At 45.3% G+C, this 18,196-nt stretch overlaps 1 protein-coding gene and 1 non-coding gene across 3 annotated transcripts; one reads left to right on the forward strand and one right to left on the reverse strand.

Annotated features, from left to right (window-relative positions):
* Positions 1–11,321: 11,321 nt before the first annotated feature.
* Positions 11,322–14,474, reverse strand: LOC125531141 (ubiquitin-conjugating enzyme E2 36). Of its 2 annotated transcripts, none has more exons than XM_048695548.2 (8): positions 14,290–14,474; positions 14,163–14,190; positions 13,818–13,904; positions 12,950–13,008; positions 12,517–12,558; positions 12,366–12,439; positions 11,688–11,785; positions 11,322–11,626 (listed from the first exon to the last, which is right to left on the reverse strand). In XM_048695548.2, exons 1-8 carry the CDS (start codon positions 14,323–14,325, stop codon positions 11,574–11,576), a joined length of 477 nt encoding a protein of 158 aa, XP_048551505.1. In that variant the 5' UTR covers positions 14,326–14,474; the 3' UTR covers positions 11,322–11,573. The 2 variants fall into 2 exon arrangements, with proteins under 2 accessions (XP_048551505.1, XP_048551506.1); XM_048695549.2 differs by having other exon boundaries at positions 11,322–11,611; positions 14,290–14,472.
* Positions 14,475–17,521: 3,047 nt separating this feature from the next.
* Positions 17,522–17,595, forward strand: TRNAI-GAU (transfer RNA isoleucine (anticodon GAU)). The gene has a single exon. It is a non-coding gene; the product is annotated as a tRNA-Ile (tRNA).
* Positions 17,596–18,196: the final 601 nt, after the last annotated feature.

Below are 18,196 nucleotides of genomic sequence, written 5' to 3' on the forward strand. Positions count from 1 at the left end.
TGCACACACAAGATGATGTCCATGAAAACTTTTAGGTTACCTTGTCCCTTGTCTTACCAACAAGAGGGTTTGTGACTCCTTGAACTAGTGCAAGATGTGGAAGTTGATTGCACTTGTTCTTGCCAAAATGATAAGAGTGAAGTATGTTGGCGGAGTCACCCTCGAGAACTCTCTAGTTCTTCTTCGTTTGGATCCACACCATCTTGATGGGAATCCTTGGAGTTGTAGTCGTACTTGATGAAGTGGAACTTGAAGTAGTCTTGGGAATCCACTTGACTAAGGTCTTTGGAGCTTCTTCAAATGCATCAATTTCCTCTTGAATCTTGTCCTTGCCTTTTTGCTTGTAGTCTTGTGGTGGAAGATCATCTTGAGCTTGTGTCCCCTTGAAAGAAGTATCATACTTCTCTTGTTGAGGAATAAACTTTGTCTTGGGGTATTGATCTTCTTCCCACTCAACTCCATTGGCATTGAACTTTCGTTCAAAACCAACACCTTGATTCTTCCGGTGCATTCCTTGCTTGCGCACAATTTCCTCGAATTGCTTACTCCCGGCAAGGCTTTTGTACACTCCTTTCTCTATAATTCCCTTCAATAAACTATTTTCTTGCTCAAGTGTAACTTGGCTAAGAGAATAATTAGTGGAATCAATAGAACTACTAGAAGCAACAATATTGGATTTAACATGATCATTGTCACTGCTAGAGGAAGAATCTTTCTTGTTACTAGACTTGACTTGAGGCATGTAAGTGGATAAGAGTAAACGCTTGGCAATGTAAGAAGAACTTTTCTTGCGGAGATCATCATTGATTGCTTTTAAGAACTCATGCTCTTGCTCAAGATTGAGCTTCTCAAAGCGTAATTTCTCATGAGATCTTAAAAGTTCTCGATGATCTTCGAAGATGGTTTCATGAGCTAACTTAAGAGTGTTTAGTTCTTTAGTTAGGGCCTCAATCTTCTCCTTATCATTGTCATTCGTTTTATCTTGATTAGCATGTTTAATTGACATTTCATCATAGTATTCATCACTAGAGTTGTCAATAATCAAATCATCACCTAAAAAGTCATCAACATACTCGGGGTGTGTTACCTTAGGACCTTTGGCCATGAAGCATCTTCCAATTCCTTCATTTGGTGAGTCAAATATGTCGTAGGAGTTGGTTGACACAAGTGCTAGACCGGCAACACCTTCATCTTGAGTATCTTCGGAGTCGGAGTGATAACTTCTTTCGGAGTGGCTGTCGGAGCCGGATACCCATTCACCAACATGAGCTTGATGTCTTCGTCTTGTATAGCTCCTTGATGATTTTTCCTTCCTTTCCGAATCCTTGCTTCTCCGTGAGTATCTTCATTCATAACGATCATCTCTACTCCTTGTCTCTCTTGGTGGTGATCCTTTGCTTCTTCTTTTTGGAGAATCTTCTCTTCTCTTGTAGGGAGCCGTACACTCATTGGAATAGTGTCCGGGTCTTCCACAATTGTAGCAGTTTCGCTCTCGACTAGAAGATCTTTTGTCATTGTAGGACCTTGACTTGAAGCTTCTATCTTTGCTTCTACTCTTGTAGAACTTGTTGCAGTTCTTCACCATTAAGCTCAATTCTTCATTGAAGTCTTGTTTCTCACTTGATGATGTAGGGGCTTCACATGAGGCTTTATAGGCACCACTTGATTTGTTGTGAAGTTCCTCTTTATCCTTAAGTGACATCTCATGAGCAACAATTCTTCCAATCACCTCCGTTGGCTTGAGATCTTTGTAATTGGGCATCATTTGGATCAATGTGCACACGGTATCATATTTTCCATCCAAGGCTCTTAGAATCTTCTTGATGATGAATCTATCGGTCATCTCTTCACTTCCTAAGCCGGCAATCTCATTTGTGATGAGAGCAAGCCTAGAGTACATTTCAGCGACACCTTCACCATCCTTCATCTTGAACTTGTCAAGTTGGCTTTGAAGCACATCCAACTTGGATTCCTTGACGGAGTCGGTACCTTCATGCATATCAATCAAAGTGTCCCAAATTTTCTTTGCATTCTCAAGACGGCTGATTTTGTTGAATTCTTCGGGGCACAATCCATTAAAGAGAATATCACAAGCTTGAGCATTGTATTGCAACATCTTCAACTCATCCGCGGTAGCTTCACGGTTTGGTTCTCTCCCATCAAAGAAGTCACCTTGCAAACCAACACACACAATAGCCCAAACGGCGGGGTTATGTCCAAGAATATGCATTTTCATTTTATGCTTCCAACTAGCAAAATTAGTACCATCAAAGTAAGGACCTCTACGGTGATAATTTCCCTCGCTAGACGCCATACTCTCCTAGGTTGTGAAACCAAGGCTATGACCACCAAAAGCTATGGAGATCAAAGCAAATGGAGACCAAAGCTCTGATACCACTTGTAGGATCGAAAGTATGTCTAGAGGGGGGTGATTAGACTACTTGACCAAATAAATACTTAACCTTTTCCCAATTTTAGTTCTTGGCAGATTTTAGCTATTTTAGGACAAGTCAAGCAATCATCACACAATTCAAGCAAGCATGCAAAGAGTATATTGGCAGCGGAAAGTAAAGCATGCAACTTGCAAGAATGTAAAGGGAAGGGTTTGGAGATTTCAAACGCAATTGGAGACACGGATGTTTTTCCCGTGGTTCGGATAGGTGGTGCTTTCCTACATCCACGTTGATGGAGACTTCACCCCACGAAGGGTAACGGTTGCGGGAGTCCACACAGGGCTCCACCCAAGGGTAACGGTTGCGCGAGTCCACACAGGGCTCCACCCACGAAGGGTCCATGAAGAAGCAACCACCCACAAAGGGTCCACGAAGTAGCAACCTTGTCTATCCCACCATGGCCATCGCCCACACAGGACTTGCCTCACTAGCGGTAGATCTTCACGAAGTAGGCGATCTCCTTGCCCTTACAAACTCCTTGGTTCAACTCCACAATCTTGTCGGAGGCTCCCAAGTGACACCTAGCCAATCTAGGAGACACCACTCTCCAAGAAGTAACAAATGGTGTGTAGGTAATGAACTCCTTGCTCTTGTGCTTCAAATGATAGTCTCCCCAACACTCAACTCTCGCTCATAGGATTTGGATTTAGTGGAAAGAAGATTTGAGTGGAAAGCAACTTGGGAAGGCTAGAGATCAAGATTCATATGGTAGGAATGGAATATCTTGGTCTCAACACATGAGTAGGTGGTTCTCTCTCAGAACATATGAGTTGGAATGGTGTGTGTGTTCTGATGGCTCTCTCCACGAATGAAGAGGAGGTGGAGGGGTATATATAGCCTCCACACAAAATCCAACCGTTACACAGTTTTCCAATCTCAGTGGGACCGAATCAATAAACTCGGTCGGACCGAAAATGTAAACCTAGTGACCGTTAGAGATTTTCGGTGGGACTGACATGCAACTCGGTAGGACCGATATGGTTAGGGTTTGGGCATAACGTAATCTCAGTGAGACCGATTACACAAACTCGATGAGACCGAATTTGGTAATTAGCTAACCAGAGAGTTGGTCAGGCAAACTCAGTGGGACCGATTTGCTCTTTTGGTGAGACCGAAAGTTACAAAGGGGAAACACTGAATTTACATTGCAATCTCGGTGGGACCGATTCGCTCTTTCGGTGAGACCGAAAAGTTACGAAAGGGAAACAGAGAGTTTGCAACCCCATCTCGGTGAGACCGAGATCCCTATCGGTAGAACCGAAATGCTAGGGTTTGGCAGTGGCTAATGACAAGTGAAACTCGGTGGCGCCGGATAGGAAGAATCGGTAGGACCGAGTTTGGCTTAGGGTTTAGGTCATATGTGGATATGGGAAAGTAGTTGAGGGTTTTGGAGCATATCACTAAGCACATGAAGCAAGAGGCTCATTAAGCAACACCTCATCCCTCCTTGATAGTATTGGCTTTTCCTATGGACTCAATGTGATCTTGGATCACTGAAATATAAAATGAAGAGTCTTGAGCTTTTGAGCTTGAGCGAATCCTTTGTCCTTAGCATTTTGAGGGTTCCACTTTCACATCCATGCCATGCCAATCATTGAGCTTTCCTGAAATAATCATCTTGGAATAGCATTAGCTCAATGAGCTATATGTTGTTATGAATTACCAAAACCACCTAGGGATAGTTGCACTTTCAAGTGTTCGGCGTCGCGAGTTTGGCCTTATATGCATCAGCTCCGAATCATGTCTTTGGTCAATAGTTGGGTTTGCCCGGCTCCCGTGTTTTGCTAGCTTACGTTCCGCTCTATCGGCTAAGGTGGCACCAGGAGAACTACTATGATTGTGCCCTGGTTCATCTGGATGAGCACCTCAGTAGAGAAAGCCGAAAACTGACTGTCATGATAAAGCGTGAGACTGGTCAACCACTCGATGACTCAACGGAATCTTCACGATTCCTCCGCATTAATGAAGGACCGGTTTCCCGGTCATGTATGTACGTGCACCGTATTCGGATGAGCGCGGAAGTATCAGGGGCTATATAGTAGCCCCACCATCAAAATCCTATGGCTAAGTGAAAGTGTTAAAGCTATATAGTCTGATTGCCTTGTTCGCCGCGCTATCACCTCCTTAATGGACCAAGACGTTGGGTCAAGTGTGAATACGCGCCTTTCCGAACACCCCCGCATTATTTGCGTGGGGGCTGAAGCCGACGACTGCAAACTTTCAGGTTATATACATACATAAACGGCCGCACAGGAGGCATCATAATACTTTCGGGCTAAAGTATAAACACAGCCTTTATAATCCAAATAGCATTGTTTTTACAATTGGGATACATGTCACTCGAACATGATACTCTTCGAGCACTGAGCCTCTATTAAACGAGCGTCTTCTAGGACTTCTTCAAAATAGTGCTCAGCCGGGACCTGGCCTACGCCCGGATCCCAGGTTGCAATAGCGGTGGCCTCCATCTCTGCCCAGTATGTATTAACGCGGGCAAGGCCCATCCGCACACCCTCTATGCACGTCGGCCTCTTTACAGCGTCGATATGCGGCACAACACCAAGGAATCGTTGCACTAAACCAAAATAACTATTCGGCCTTGGTCCCTTCGGTCAAAGATGATCCACGACAGACCTCATGGCAAGTCCGGATAACCTATGGAGCTCAGCCCACTCGGCCATTTGTTCATTTAACAGCAGCGGACGCATTGGAGCACTGAACTACGACCAGAACAAACTTTCCACTTCATGATCTTTCTGATCTTTGAAAAACTCAGTCGCATCAGCAGCACTCATTGCCAAGTCTGAATACGCGTCTGCAGCACTCCATAATTGATCCAGAGGGGCATACTTCAGATCTCCGAACTTCGTCCGCAACAAAAAGGGCTTCCCAACCGTTATATCTCCGGCCTGATGGAGCTCCTCCTTCGCCGCTTTGATTTCAGAGCGGGTTTCCTTGGCTGCTTCCATGGCTTTCTTCAGGTCAGCCGCTTTTGCTTGGCTTTCCTTTTCAAGAAGCTCATACCGGCCAGCGGCATCTTTCAGCTCAACAGCCATCTTGGCTATTTTATCTTCGCTCTGGCGATGAGCAGCCTGTTCGGCTCTTAAGTCTTCGGCCGCCTTTAGGGCGGCCGCATCACTTCTCCTGGCTTGTTCCTTGGCTCGGGCAGGTTCCGCCCGAAGGGTCTCCACGGCGGCAGCTCCATCTGCAGTCACAGCATATTATAGATACTAGCATCATGCTCCTCTTAATATTTGTTGACCACCCGAAAATACATACGCTGTGCCTCGTCAAGCCGCTTGTTCACAAGCGCAATGTCAGCATCTGCCGCGTCAAGTTACCGCCTCAGTCTAGCAAACTCAGCAGTTCGGCCAGCCACCGGACCCTCAGCCGCCTGCACATGAAAGCAGCGCGATCATTACCTAGAACTATGATCCTCTGTTTGCCGCCTCTGGACAGCAACCAGAGTCTCAAGGGCTACTATATGTATAGAGCACACCTAGCGTGTGCGGTACCATCAAAAAAATTATATTACTTTGCGTACCTCAAAACATCTTAGCAGGCTCGTAAAAGCCTCATGCAACCCATTTTTGGCGGATGAAATCCTCTCAACCACCGTACCCATTAAAGTACAATGCTCCTCTGAGATAGCTGCTTGCTCCAAAAGACCCATCAGTGCGTCCGGTTGTGCACCGAACAATCCCAGACTCTTTCTGTTGCTCTCCTTAGGAGCCGAATACTCCGGACTTCGGGTGGCCAAAGGGTTACCTTCTGGCCTTGGCGGATTAGGAGAAATCCTCCGTGATGACACCTCAGGGTCGTCCGCCCCAGGAGGCGGGGAGACAGGCGGAGGCGTTTTGCTCTCCATCATCTCCGAAAGAAGATCCCCCGAAGATGAACTCTATCGAGAAGGGCTACGATCCGGACTACAAGACATATGTCTCGGTTATTGTCCTCGGAGATAAAGTAGGATATATTTACCAAAAGTACTCTTGTTCACTTATAGCTCGGTGGAGGGCTGGCCCCCTTGTGGGCACTGTGCGGTAAGGATGCCCTCCGGGGCAGGGCCCCCTGGCGAAGGTTTCTTCCCTCGTTTGGAAACCCTCGTTTCCAAGTCTTCAGAGGTGGTCCTTTTCCTTCCTTGGGGAGAGGGGATTCTAGATTCTTCTCCTTGATTATCCTCCTTTGCGGAGACATTAATTCCCCCGGTTTGGATGAGTAATGCGTGAAGCCCGCTTTCGGCTTCTTTATTCCTCCCTTTATCTTCCCCTGATGGCACTTGATAAGGTGCGTGCTCAAGCATCCTGGCTAGTACAGGATCCGGTGAGCCTTCGGGAAGGGGGGCCGAACACCTGATCATCTTCGTATTTCTTATCCAGTCCTGGTCAAGAGCGATTTTTTCAGAATGATGTTGTGACAAATAAAAAGACAGCATGTTCGGCCACAGAATTACTTACGTGGGTATCTGGACGGTTGCAGTTGAGACCCGCATCCTTGGTGGTGTCCGGACACTTTATTCCTTATCCGAAGAACAATCCATACATCTCTTCGAGCATCACGCTGAAGAATTGTTGAATAGTTCGCGGTCCTTCCGGGTTGAACTCCCACATACGGAGAGATCGACGTTTGCATGGCAGGACCCGACGAACTAGCATAACTTGCATTACCTTGACAAGACTGACATCCCTCTTGAGGAGATCTCTGATGCGACTTTGCAATGTCAGCATGTCATTAACTGGCCCCCAGTCTAGCCCCTTGTTGACCCATGACGCCATTTGCGGCGGGGGGCCCGAGCGGAAGGCGGGGGCAGCTACCCACTTCGTACTTTGGGGAGCTGTGATGTAAAACCACTACCGCTGCCATAAGTTGGACACCTCCGGGAAGGCACCCTTTGGCCATAGAGCGTCAGCGCCTTTGCCTATTATGGCACCACCGCATTCTGCGTGTCGCCCATCGATCATCTTCGGCTTCACGTTGAAGGTCTTGAGCCATAAGCCGAAGTGTGGGGTGATGCGGAGGAAGGCCTCACACACGACGATAAACGATGAGATGTGAAGGATGGAATCTGGAGCTAGATCATGGAAACCGAGCCCGTAATAGAACATAAGCCCTCTAACAAAGGGATCAAGACTAAAGCCTAGCCCTCAGAGGAAGCGGGAAACAAATACGACGCTCTCGTTGGGTTCGGGAGTGGGGATGACCTGCCCTTGAGCATTCAGCCTGTGCGAGATTTCGGCGGTCAGATACCTGGCTTCCCTTAGCTTCTTGATGTCCTCCTCTGTGACAGAGGAGGCCATCCACCGACCTTGAAGGTTGGATCCGTATATGGTTGAAGGTCCGAAGCGCTTAGCCTGAGCCTTGGGTGTTGGAACTCGAGGTGGGGGAAGGGAAGGGTCGAGCGCGAGAAGAAAAGGACAGGCCTTGGCCCCTTTATAAAAAGGGTGAATACCAAGCGTCCTCCGCGTGGCCGTTTGGAACTTGCCTAAAATCAAGGAGTCATACTAACAAGCACGATTGGGTTACCCACACCCGTATTGATGAGAATCCCGTGATAAGGGGAACACGATCTCTGCTTTGACAAGACGTGCCAATAAAACCGCCTCGCAACACGTGGAGTGGCAGGCTGGGAAAACGGTTCGTAATGACCAGGCCACGGCAGGACGTCACGTTATAAAAAGTTGTCAACAGATTAGATTTGTGGAATAATATACTCTACGGTGGTATGTGGAATTTATTTTGCAGAGCCGAACACAATCCTTATGTTCAAAATCTTCTATGGAGTATTCGGAGAATGAACCCGCCTTGCAATGCCGAAGACAATCTGCGCGCCGGACTCGTCGTCATTGAAGCCTGGTTCAGGGGCTACTGAGGGAGTCCTGGATTAAGGGGTCCTCGGACAACCGGACTATATACTTTGGCCGGACTATTGGACTATGAAGATACAAGATTGAACACTTCGTCCCGTGTCCGGGTGGGACTCTTCTTTGCGTGGAAGGCAGGCTTGGCAATTCGGATATGTAGATCTCCTCCCTTGTAACCGACTCTGTGTAACCCTAGCCCCCTCCGGTGTCTATATAAACCGGAGGATTTAGTCCGTAGGACAAGAACAATCATAATCATAGGCTAGTTTCTAGGGTTTAGCCTCTACGATCTCGTGGTAGATCAACTCTTGTAATACTCATATCATCAAGATCAATCAAGCAGGAAGTAGGGTATTACCTCCATCGAGAGGGCCCGAACCTGGGTAAACATTGTGTCCCCCGCCTCCTGTTACCATCAGCCTTAGACGCACAGTTCGGGACCCCCTACCCGAGATCCGCCGGTTTTGACACCGACAGCCCCCCTCCCCTTGGCAGTCCGAATTGGACTAGGGGAAAGGGCTGCACCCTCCCCCCCCCCTTTCCTTCCCCTCTCCCTTCCTTCCTTCCCCTTCCACCAAGTGGAATCCTACTAGTAGGACTCCTCTCTCCGGCGCGCCCTACAGGGGTCGGTCGGCCTCCCCCTCTCCTCCTTTATATACGGAGGCAGGGGGCACCCTATGTGCGGTGCCCTCCTCCACAGTTTACCACCTCGGTCATATCGTCGTAGTGCTTAGGCGAAGCCCTGCGCCGGTAACTTCATCATCACCGTAGTATAGATGCTCTTAGGATGGCAAAGCAAGAAAGTTCCACGCTTTGACAAAGAGCCAGCCTCACAAGAGTACTCGAGAAAAATTGTCTCTTGTTTTCCGACATCCTACCACTCCAATAGGCCAACTCCAACGCTAGACCCCCATCATATCCGCCGCTTCTGTTTGGGCCCAAATGGACACACGACCCAACCCAACGCACAACCCCATCCTCAAAACTTGTCTGTTTTGGTCCGGCTCGACCCATTCCAGGCGCATAGTTGGGCCAGCTTTGCGATTGCACGGAGAACGAACGGACGGGCACGCGTCCTCTCCGCGTCTGCGTCGGCCCCGCATGTTGGTGGTCCAACTACCTCCCACCTTTTGTAATCAATGCGCACGGGTGGTTGGGCCTGCAAGTCAACCACACAGACGCCCCCTGCCGTGTCCTTTTCTATGGGCAAGCCGTGGACTCCAGTCGCTGTCCCCATCCACCACTACCCCACTATTCCCTCCCCCATTGGAGACACCGAAACCTTAGTCACAGTCGACCTCGCTCCCCCGCCGGCCATGGGGTTCTGGAAGTGGCACCCAGGCAAGAAGTCCAAGCACGACCACGAGGCGGGCTCGTCTTCTGGTAGCACAGCCAGCCACTCGACCTCTCCGGCTCCGTTCACCATCTCCCCTCCGGCGGCCGCGCCACTCTTCAGACCCTACATCAGCGTCGAGGTGCGCCGCCGATACTGGGACAGGCACTCCGCTGTCGTGGTCAGATACCCACCTCCCCAATGGGTGGCATCTAAGCCCGGATCGGGTGCCCATTCCCCCCGTGCCGGCGACAGGCCGCGCCCGCTTATAGGAGATCGCCCGTCGCCCACCAGGATCCCGCGCGAGCTCCTCGGCGACTGCAGGTACGCCGTGGACTTGCCACTGTCGGACACCTGGTTTCAGGATGAGCACGACATGCGCCGCGCCACCTTTTTTTCATTCGTGGGAGCCCGCCCCGCGTTTCCCACACAGTGCGCGATGCGCCTCATGCGTGCGCGCCAAGCCCGCCAAGCGTGTGCGGCCGCACGCGAATCCGTGGCCTGACGCCGACACTATCTCCCTCCCCATCGCCTCCACCACCGCAACCTCCCGCCATGACGGCCAAGGAGGAGGAATGGCTCCTGCAGGCCGTCATGGAGGACTCCGAGAGGGAGTACAGGTGCCAGCAGGAGGAGGAGTGGCAGGGCCTGCAGTTCAAGCTTGAGCTCTCGACCTCCGGGGACGTCTACGTCCCGGAATTGGACGTCAAGCAGGAGGTCAAGGCGGAGCCCGCAGAGGAGCATGCATTGCCGTCGTGGTCGCCACCCCCAGCGCCAACGCCCCAGCCTCCTCCGCCGCCTGCATAGTACGCCCCTGACCCAATCTGGGGGCCACCGCCGCACCTCTGGACGCCCCCACCCTACATTGACCTCACGAGCGACTACGAGGACGGTGACGCGTGAAGACGGCGGCTACGGCGAGGTCTTATACGGCGCGTGGGGCGGCCGCTTATCTTTTGTTTTTTTTTTGTTTGATGTTAATTAAACTAAGTGTTGTGGTTGGTCCGTGAGGACGGCGGATTTTTAAATATGTTTTTTTTAGTTTTTTAGCTATGTTAAAATGCCTTATTTTGCTTTTGTGTGTGTTTTTTTCCCACCGCAGACAAGTTATGGTTGGGGCCACGCGTTGGGCGCCTCGATGCCAGTCCGACCCGACACGGACATCCGTCTCCCCATTCTCACCCCAAAGAGACGAAATCCAGACATCCGGATAGGGTCTAGCGTTGGAGTTTGGCCTTACCATGCTGGTAGCACGTCAACCGCCAATACCAATACCTCCACACACACAAATTTAACCGGGGTGAATCACATAAACCCATACAGTGAATCACATAAAAACTGACGTTAGTTCTAGCGTTGCTCCCGGAAAACAAACTCCAGAAAAACAAGGAAGGAACTGACCACCGCTCTATACCATTACATCACTAAGACCAACCCAGCTCTACGCCGCAGCTCTACATATTACTCGGGGAAAAGGTAGACTACTAGACCACCACATGTAGGCTTTGTTCTTTCATGTATCCGTTCCATGGTATCGCAATGTAAAAACTCTATCTAGAAACTACTACCACGCAACTATTCTCTCGCTCACAACAAAGATACACACATGCAGAACGTACAACAAATTCTCAAACACTTGATAAAAACAAACCAGGAAAGGCCAAGAAGTTGAGGTAGAGCAAGAAAAGGCACACATGACTTCAGGATGTTTATTACGGTACAACACTCAAACAAAATATACATGCACATGGGTCCGTCGCATCCCAACTAGGGTAATAATATACATCACACTCAGTACACGCGATGCAAGGAGGAAACTTCACATTTCACTAGTTCATCAGTTGGACCTCCATTTTAAACCACTTGATAGTCGATTTCACCTCACCTTGCCAAGACTACTGAGCAATCAGTCATAGCATGCAGAGCTCATGCATCATTAGCGTAGACACGGGTCCACTCTTTGGCTGCACAATATGAAACTGGCACTGCTTGAGAAAAATCTGCTATATTTTGCAGCTAGAAATGCGACAAGATCATCACCTGTTTCCACAGCTTCTGTTTCGTTGGCCTTCCAGTGCTTTGCCACATTGTCAGCAAGCGGATCGTCAGGATTTGGAGCGCTGAGGAGTGCTTGAATGCTGAAAATAAACATCAAGTGGAAAGGAATGAGATGTTCAGCTAAGATTGATTTGTTCTGCTCAACTCGTTTGAACTTTATGCTTATGTTTCAGCAAATATTTCCAAGTAAATACCAGCAGTGGTAAGGTACTGAAGGACCCACATCACATACTCCTATGCATATTCTAGTTACAGCAACACATATCAGTTCTGCCACCAGTTTACTGGTGGTTGTGGTGGCAGTGCCAGCAGCTCCATCGTACTGTACATTTAGTGTCATCAACTATCGAAATCTTTCATTTCTTCTAGGGTCTCCGCATAATGACTGTATACATCCCATATGATATGCCTGGCTTTTTAGTGTGAAGCATTTGCAAAGTGCTACAAAAGCTATTTAATGTAGAATTAATGTCCCATTTCTAATATCCATTTCACGAAACTATTTCAGGAAACCTAAAAATGCTATTTAGTCCAGTGGAGCTGATAAATGGTTTCTATAGAAGTACCGAGTTCTTTATGAACAAAACACACCAAATGCAGAGTACAACAGAATGTCATCACATATATCGACAAAAATACTACTGAAGCACGAACATTCACCTCAAAAGAACTGTTCGGATCTGAAGGGCAGGACTCCACTTGTCCTTTAAGATATCAAGGCATATCCTCCCAAGCTGTATATAATGTACGTATTAAGAAAAATAGTATAATTTATTAACGTATATAAGGGGTCAGAATATAACAAACTTACCTTGTCAATGTTTGGATGGTAAATTTTTGTGAGAAAGCGAACCTGTTTACAGTGATCAAATCAAAACTTCAGTCACAAAAAATGTATAAATTCATGTAGACCTTAAATCAATGTAACCACTCAATCTGAAGTCTTAACAAAATAACAAGACAAATCTAAGTCCTCTCAACACTAAATATGATGATGAATACATCTTCCTCAAACTCATCAAGATCCTTAGAAGAATCATATGATGATATCGAACATTTATTCATATGATTCCAACATTTATTTGTTAAGCTGCGATAGAATCTTAGCTACACATATGGGCTCCATATGAATTGGGTGCACATAAGAACTTAGTCTACATGAAGCTTGGAAAAAACATCAACAAAATTACAAACCGACAAAGTCGTAGCACTGAGATACTTGAAATAAAGCAACAATGAAACACCTTTGGCGGAGCCATTGGATATTCTTCAGGTAAAAACAACTCAAGTTTGAATACTCCTCCTGACAAGTAATCAAACTAACAGTTAACAAGACAGCATACTGCAGAAATAGCCAACATTAAAGATGAGTTAATCGTAATAACTTAGGAGCTAGGAATGCATTAGTGGAGGTAAAGAGGATGCAGTAATCATCACATGACAAAAAATGAACCACATCAGAAGTTTGTGTTGAGAATTGAAGTACTACTAAAATAACAGGGAGCATCCAGGACATTCAAGCATTTCCACATATGGGGAAAAACAGTGACTTAATTGCAAGCCTATTTAGGAGTCAGGAGTTGGAAAGCTATACATCTCAGGAAGATGATGTTGTCTATGTGATACCAACAGAAAATATAAACCTCTTCATTTTCCAGATACTTATATTTCAGGAAATAAATGATGCGTCCATGAATTTTGCAGAAACAAGAGCGTTCAATAACTTACACAAAAAAAAATGCTGCTTGCATTGCACCGAAATTCCTTTGAATTGTGCTAAACCATGTGTGCACGCACAGCAAGGTTATACTATATATATGTTATTTCTCTTAGTTGTGGCACACGACAAATATGGCTGCTTTGTTTCTTAATTATGGCATCACTTTGCTCTAAAATATTTAATGCTCGAATTATCCTTGATCATGTCTAACAGCTACAAATCACTATAAGAATCCACATACCGCGATAAATTTTCTTAGTACAGTTGATTGGGTCCTAAAGTTGATCTACCATTTCAACAGCCAATTAGAGCATTGCATTGCTAACTCTGCAGTTAATGCCAAAGGCAACTAAAGTACAGAACAGAGGAACAGAAGGAAAAAAACTTAACACCTTCATATGGCGACTGAGTTGGGCCAAGGATCATGACATTGAAGTAGCGCATGTTCTCCTCTGATGGTGAAGCACTGATCCCAGGAGCTGCAAGAACATAACAAGGGCAGTGCCCGGGATCCTCAACAGACCATCCAACGATTGTTTTTACAAATTTAAGGAACAGCTAAAGTAGGGACCGACTCTTCACAGTTAGAGAAATAACTGAAGCTCTAGTATTAACTAGCCAAAATAAACAAACAAGAGATTAGAGGATCTATTGAAGCTAACTGGAGATGCAAAAATAGGCAAAAACAAACTCCTAAAATAGCATCAACTCCTGCGTAGAGGCATCTCAGATCTCACCTGGTTCGCTGAGCAGCCGCTGCGTCTCCTGCAGGAAGCAACACCCACCGAAAATCACCAAAATTGCATGGAAAGGAGCGGGAAAACTGGGGAAGATGGAACGACAGCGCACGGAAGGGTTAGTTACCTTGATGATGCGGCGGGGGAGGTTGCTGTTGGCCATGGAGAAGATGGGTTGGGCTAGGGCTAGGGTTTCGTGCTCTTGGGATCGATCGCGGCGGAGGGGAGGGGAGGGGAGGAGAGGAAGGACCAAAGGAGGCGGCGTCAGCGAACAATGATCCTTCGGGGTATGCAGTTTAGTCCCTGTTGTTTGGGGTTTTTATGAGGCTAGTGCGGAGAGATAGGATTTAGACTGTTTTTCATTTGCTACCTTTTTTTAACTGATTTGCTACCTAAATTGCTTCTTTTTGGGGTAATTTCCGATCTATTCATTCTCAATCATGACAGTAAATCGAACACAAGAAATAACAAAAATTACATACAGATCCCTAGACCACCTAGCGACAACTATAAGCACTGAAACGACCCGAAGGCGCGCCATCAGCATCGCCCCTCCCTCTCTAGAGCCACGCAAAACTTGTTGAAGTGAACAATCGGGGAATCATCGTGCTAGAACCCCATAGGACCAGCGCACCAGAAAAGTAACCACCGCCAATGAAAAGAAGCGTAGATCAGAAGGTTCCAATCTGAAGACACACAAACGTAAACGGACAAAGACTTGATCCACGTGGATCCACCGTAGACAAACACCGATCGAATCTTGCGAGATCTGCCAAAGACAAACTTCCACACGCCTTCTGATGATACTAGAGGCACCGCCAGGATAGGGACGAGGCGAGGAGAGCCTTATTCCATCTTCAGGGAGCCGCCACCGTCTTGTCTTCCTAAGGACACAAACCCTAAAAAAAATGAAACATCTAACAACGAAGCCCTCCCGCCAGCAAAGGCCGGGATCCTCCGCGTCCACGTGGCCCTAAGGCCACAGCGCTGACGGGAGCCAGGAAACACTGGTCGCCTTCGCTTGGGAGAAGAGGCGAAGGCCGTGTTTAACTTCACAAACTCCTCGTGTCCAATTTGCTACCTAAATTGATAAGGCTAATGTTTTCACAAACTATTTTTAGCGATGTTAAAACTTGACATTTGCAACCAACACTCAAACCAACAAGACCGCTAGAAAAAGGTGATGAAATATAGTATATCTTCTCACGTGGATATCCAGCAAAGTGATTCATCCGAAATATAGACTATCTTCAAGACGCAACTTTGACTCTAGTTCTTGATATGAATACAAATTTATGATTTTCAAAATTATGAATATTTCATGGAAAATTGATAATATTATTTTAATTAACAAGCCTTACTAATCTTTCATACACTAATACTAAATGACTAAATTAAGCCTTTTTGCATGGATACTAAGTTAAGAGTTTGACTACACTTCTTTTACTATGTTGTTTATTTAGAGTTGATGTAGCAATTTTATGAAATTTTGTTTGATGTTATGCCAAATATAAGTACAATCGAAATTGAATTTGAAGATAACTTGCTTCTCCATATATGAAACGTGCTTTTGTACGGCTCAGTCAAAAAATCATGTAGAGCCAACTTGGGGCTAGTATTTTACTCCTCTTGCTTGGAGAGAAGTTCTTGATTGTTTTTCATTCATAAGATCAAAAATAATCAATTCATACAGTTGAAGATAGTAATTAATATAAAATAAAAGTTACTATTTTCTCATGCTTCCGTACGGTGTGCTAGGTTAAGTTCATGTCTATTTTTGAAGTTGTTTTATGTGTATTGTGGTTCTTGTTTTGTGATACGTGCATCATTCATGCATCCATGCGTCGAACAAGGTAGTGCCTTCATATGTATGTTGGAGTCGATGCTGCGAAGCGGTTCGAGAAAGTGCAGCTGGTCGGCAAGGGAGAAACTGGCGTTCAGAACGAGAGTGCAAAACGTGGGTCATTTGGATACTATTGTGTAAAAGTTGCCAAATGGATCGTAACAATTATAGTTTGGGAGGTTAAGCGTGTTAAAATTGTTTGACCAAGACAATAGCTTAGATGGGGGGGGGGTGCATTTTCCCCTTTCTCTTTTATTTAACTAATAATAAAAATAGACAAAATAAAACATTGCTAATCTTGTTCTACTAGATTTTTTTTGATAAAATTCCACGTTTTGGTATTCCAACGCTCAATGTGTTTTACCAACGTGTGGGCATATACCCCTAATAAAGTTAAAAAATACATGTGAATATTTGCTTAATAAACAATTTACCTATCTCTTTTTATTCTTCAGTGGAAGGATCTCAATTTCACTAACAAAACCGACGGTATTGAATAAAGCGACAACAAAAGCAAAACATATGATCTTAGCGGCGTGGCATAGGAATGCAACATCTAAATCAATCATCTTGCGCCTCAATCAAGTTCAAACAGGGAACGATATGGCAAAAACATTGCTAACCAATATCATGGTTATCTTCCTCAAGAGCGCTCTATCCAGTCTCCGTCTCCTTTTCCCTCTGCATTCCAGCTCATTCAAAAACCCAGTGTCAGATTAGAATTAGATGAATAGCCTTAGAAGACATAAATAGAAGGCACAAAAGTAAAACAATTTTTCAGAACATGGGGGCAACGGAGCACTTTATTTTGAACTGCTCCAAAAGGATACTTAAAAGATTTGATTGTTTTTACATGAATACGCATGCATGTGGTCTAAGTACCTGTAAAATTTCGTTCAATAATACGTTACATTACGTGCTGCACAAAAAAGACAAAATTTCTGCCCCAAAACACCAAAAAACAAGCCCCTAGTTTTCACGTATTTTGTCTTTTTTGTATCTTTTACATGCAATCATGTATATTGCTGAAATTTTGGCCCGATATACTGCATTGCTATACGCTCATGCACACAAAAATTTGAACAAAACTGAACCGTAAAAATGTGAATTCTTTGAACTTCTTCTGAGCAGAGAAAAACGGGCAAGCAGGGAAATACACTGATTTAAGCTAGAAGGCACCGCAAAGAAAAAAAAAACTGAGTGACATTCTAATATTCAGACACTGAAAAGAGTTAAATATATAAACGCCCAATCCAGTGCATTCTTAAATGTTCCAAAAACCAGTGCCCACTCAACACGACTGACGCAACCATCACGAGGTTCAGAACATCCAAACAAAATCAGTGTTGCTTACCACCACTGAACTCCAATCCTTTATTGAATTCAAAACACCTATCCAGCTTATTAACCTTGGCCCCAGTGTAAGCGAGGAGCCTAACTCTCATGGGTATTGATTTCTTGGTTCTCTGTATTTTCAATTATTTTAATAAAGAAAGAAATGTTAACTAATTAATTAGGTCATGTGGCTCAGTTCGTTAGAGTGTTGGTCTGATATACCAAAGGTCACGGGTTCAAGCCCCGTTGGGACCATTTAAAAAAATTGCGATTTCCCTCTTTTTCCGTGTTATATTATTTTTCTAGTAAATTGGCAAAAAAAATAACTTATTAGGTCTCTCAGGGACTGCCAGGAATTTTTAAAATTACTAGCAAAGAGGCCCGGACATTGCAACGGGAGAAAAAATATATTATAATCTCCAATGGCCATGATCACATTTTGCTGCATCACTGAGATACACTATCACTCTCAATTTCGTGAAATCATGACATTTTTTTAGACTCGTGAACATGTCTGAAATTATGAACAGTTTTCAAATTTGTGAATATTTTTACAATTTTTTGAACATTTTCTCAAATTAAGAACATTTTTTTTCAATTCATGAACATTTTATGCAAACATTTTAAAAAATTGTGAACAGTTTTTTAACAATTTTCTGGAATCAGCGAACATTTCTAGAATGGACAAACATTGTTCTGGAAATTGCTGGAATAACTTTTTAAATCCATGAGCATTTTCTTGATTTAATGGACATTTTTTAAAATGCATGATCATTTTTTGAATGAATAAACTAGCAAAGGGGCCCAGGCATTGCAACGGAAGAAAAAATATATTATAATCTCCAATGGCCATGAT

This window comes from Triticum urartu, chromosome 5A (genome assembly GCF_056163025.1).
Source record: "Triticum urartu cultivar PI428250 chromosome 5A, HENAU_Tu73, whole genome shotgun sequence".
NCBI lineage: Eukaryota > Viridiplantae > Streptophyta > Magnoliopsida > Poales > Poaceae > Triticum > Triticum urartu.

Coding starts and splice junctions, on each gene's coding strand:
- LOC125531141 (XM_048695548.2), bottom strand. CDS start 14,325: ATGGCCAACAGCAACCTCCCCCGCCGCATCATCAAG. Junction 13,905..14,162: donor GCGGCTGCTCAGCGAACCAG/GTGAGATCTGAG, acceptor ATGTTCTTGCAG/CTCCTGGGATCAGTGCTTCA. Junction 12,559..12,949: donor ATCCAATGGCTCCGCCAAAG/GTGTTTCATTGT, acceptor CACTGTAAACAG/GTTCGCTTTCTCACAAAAAT.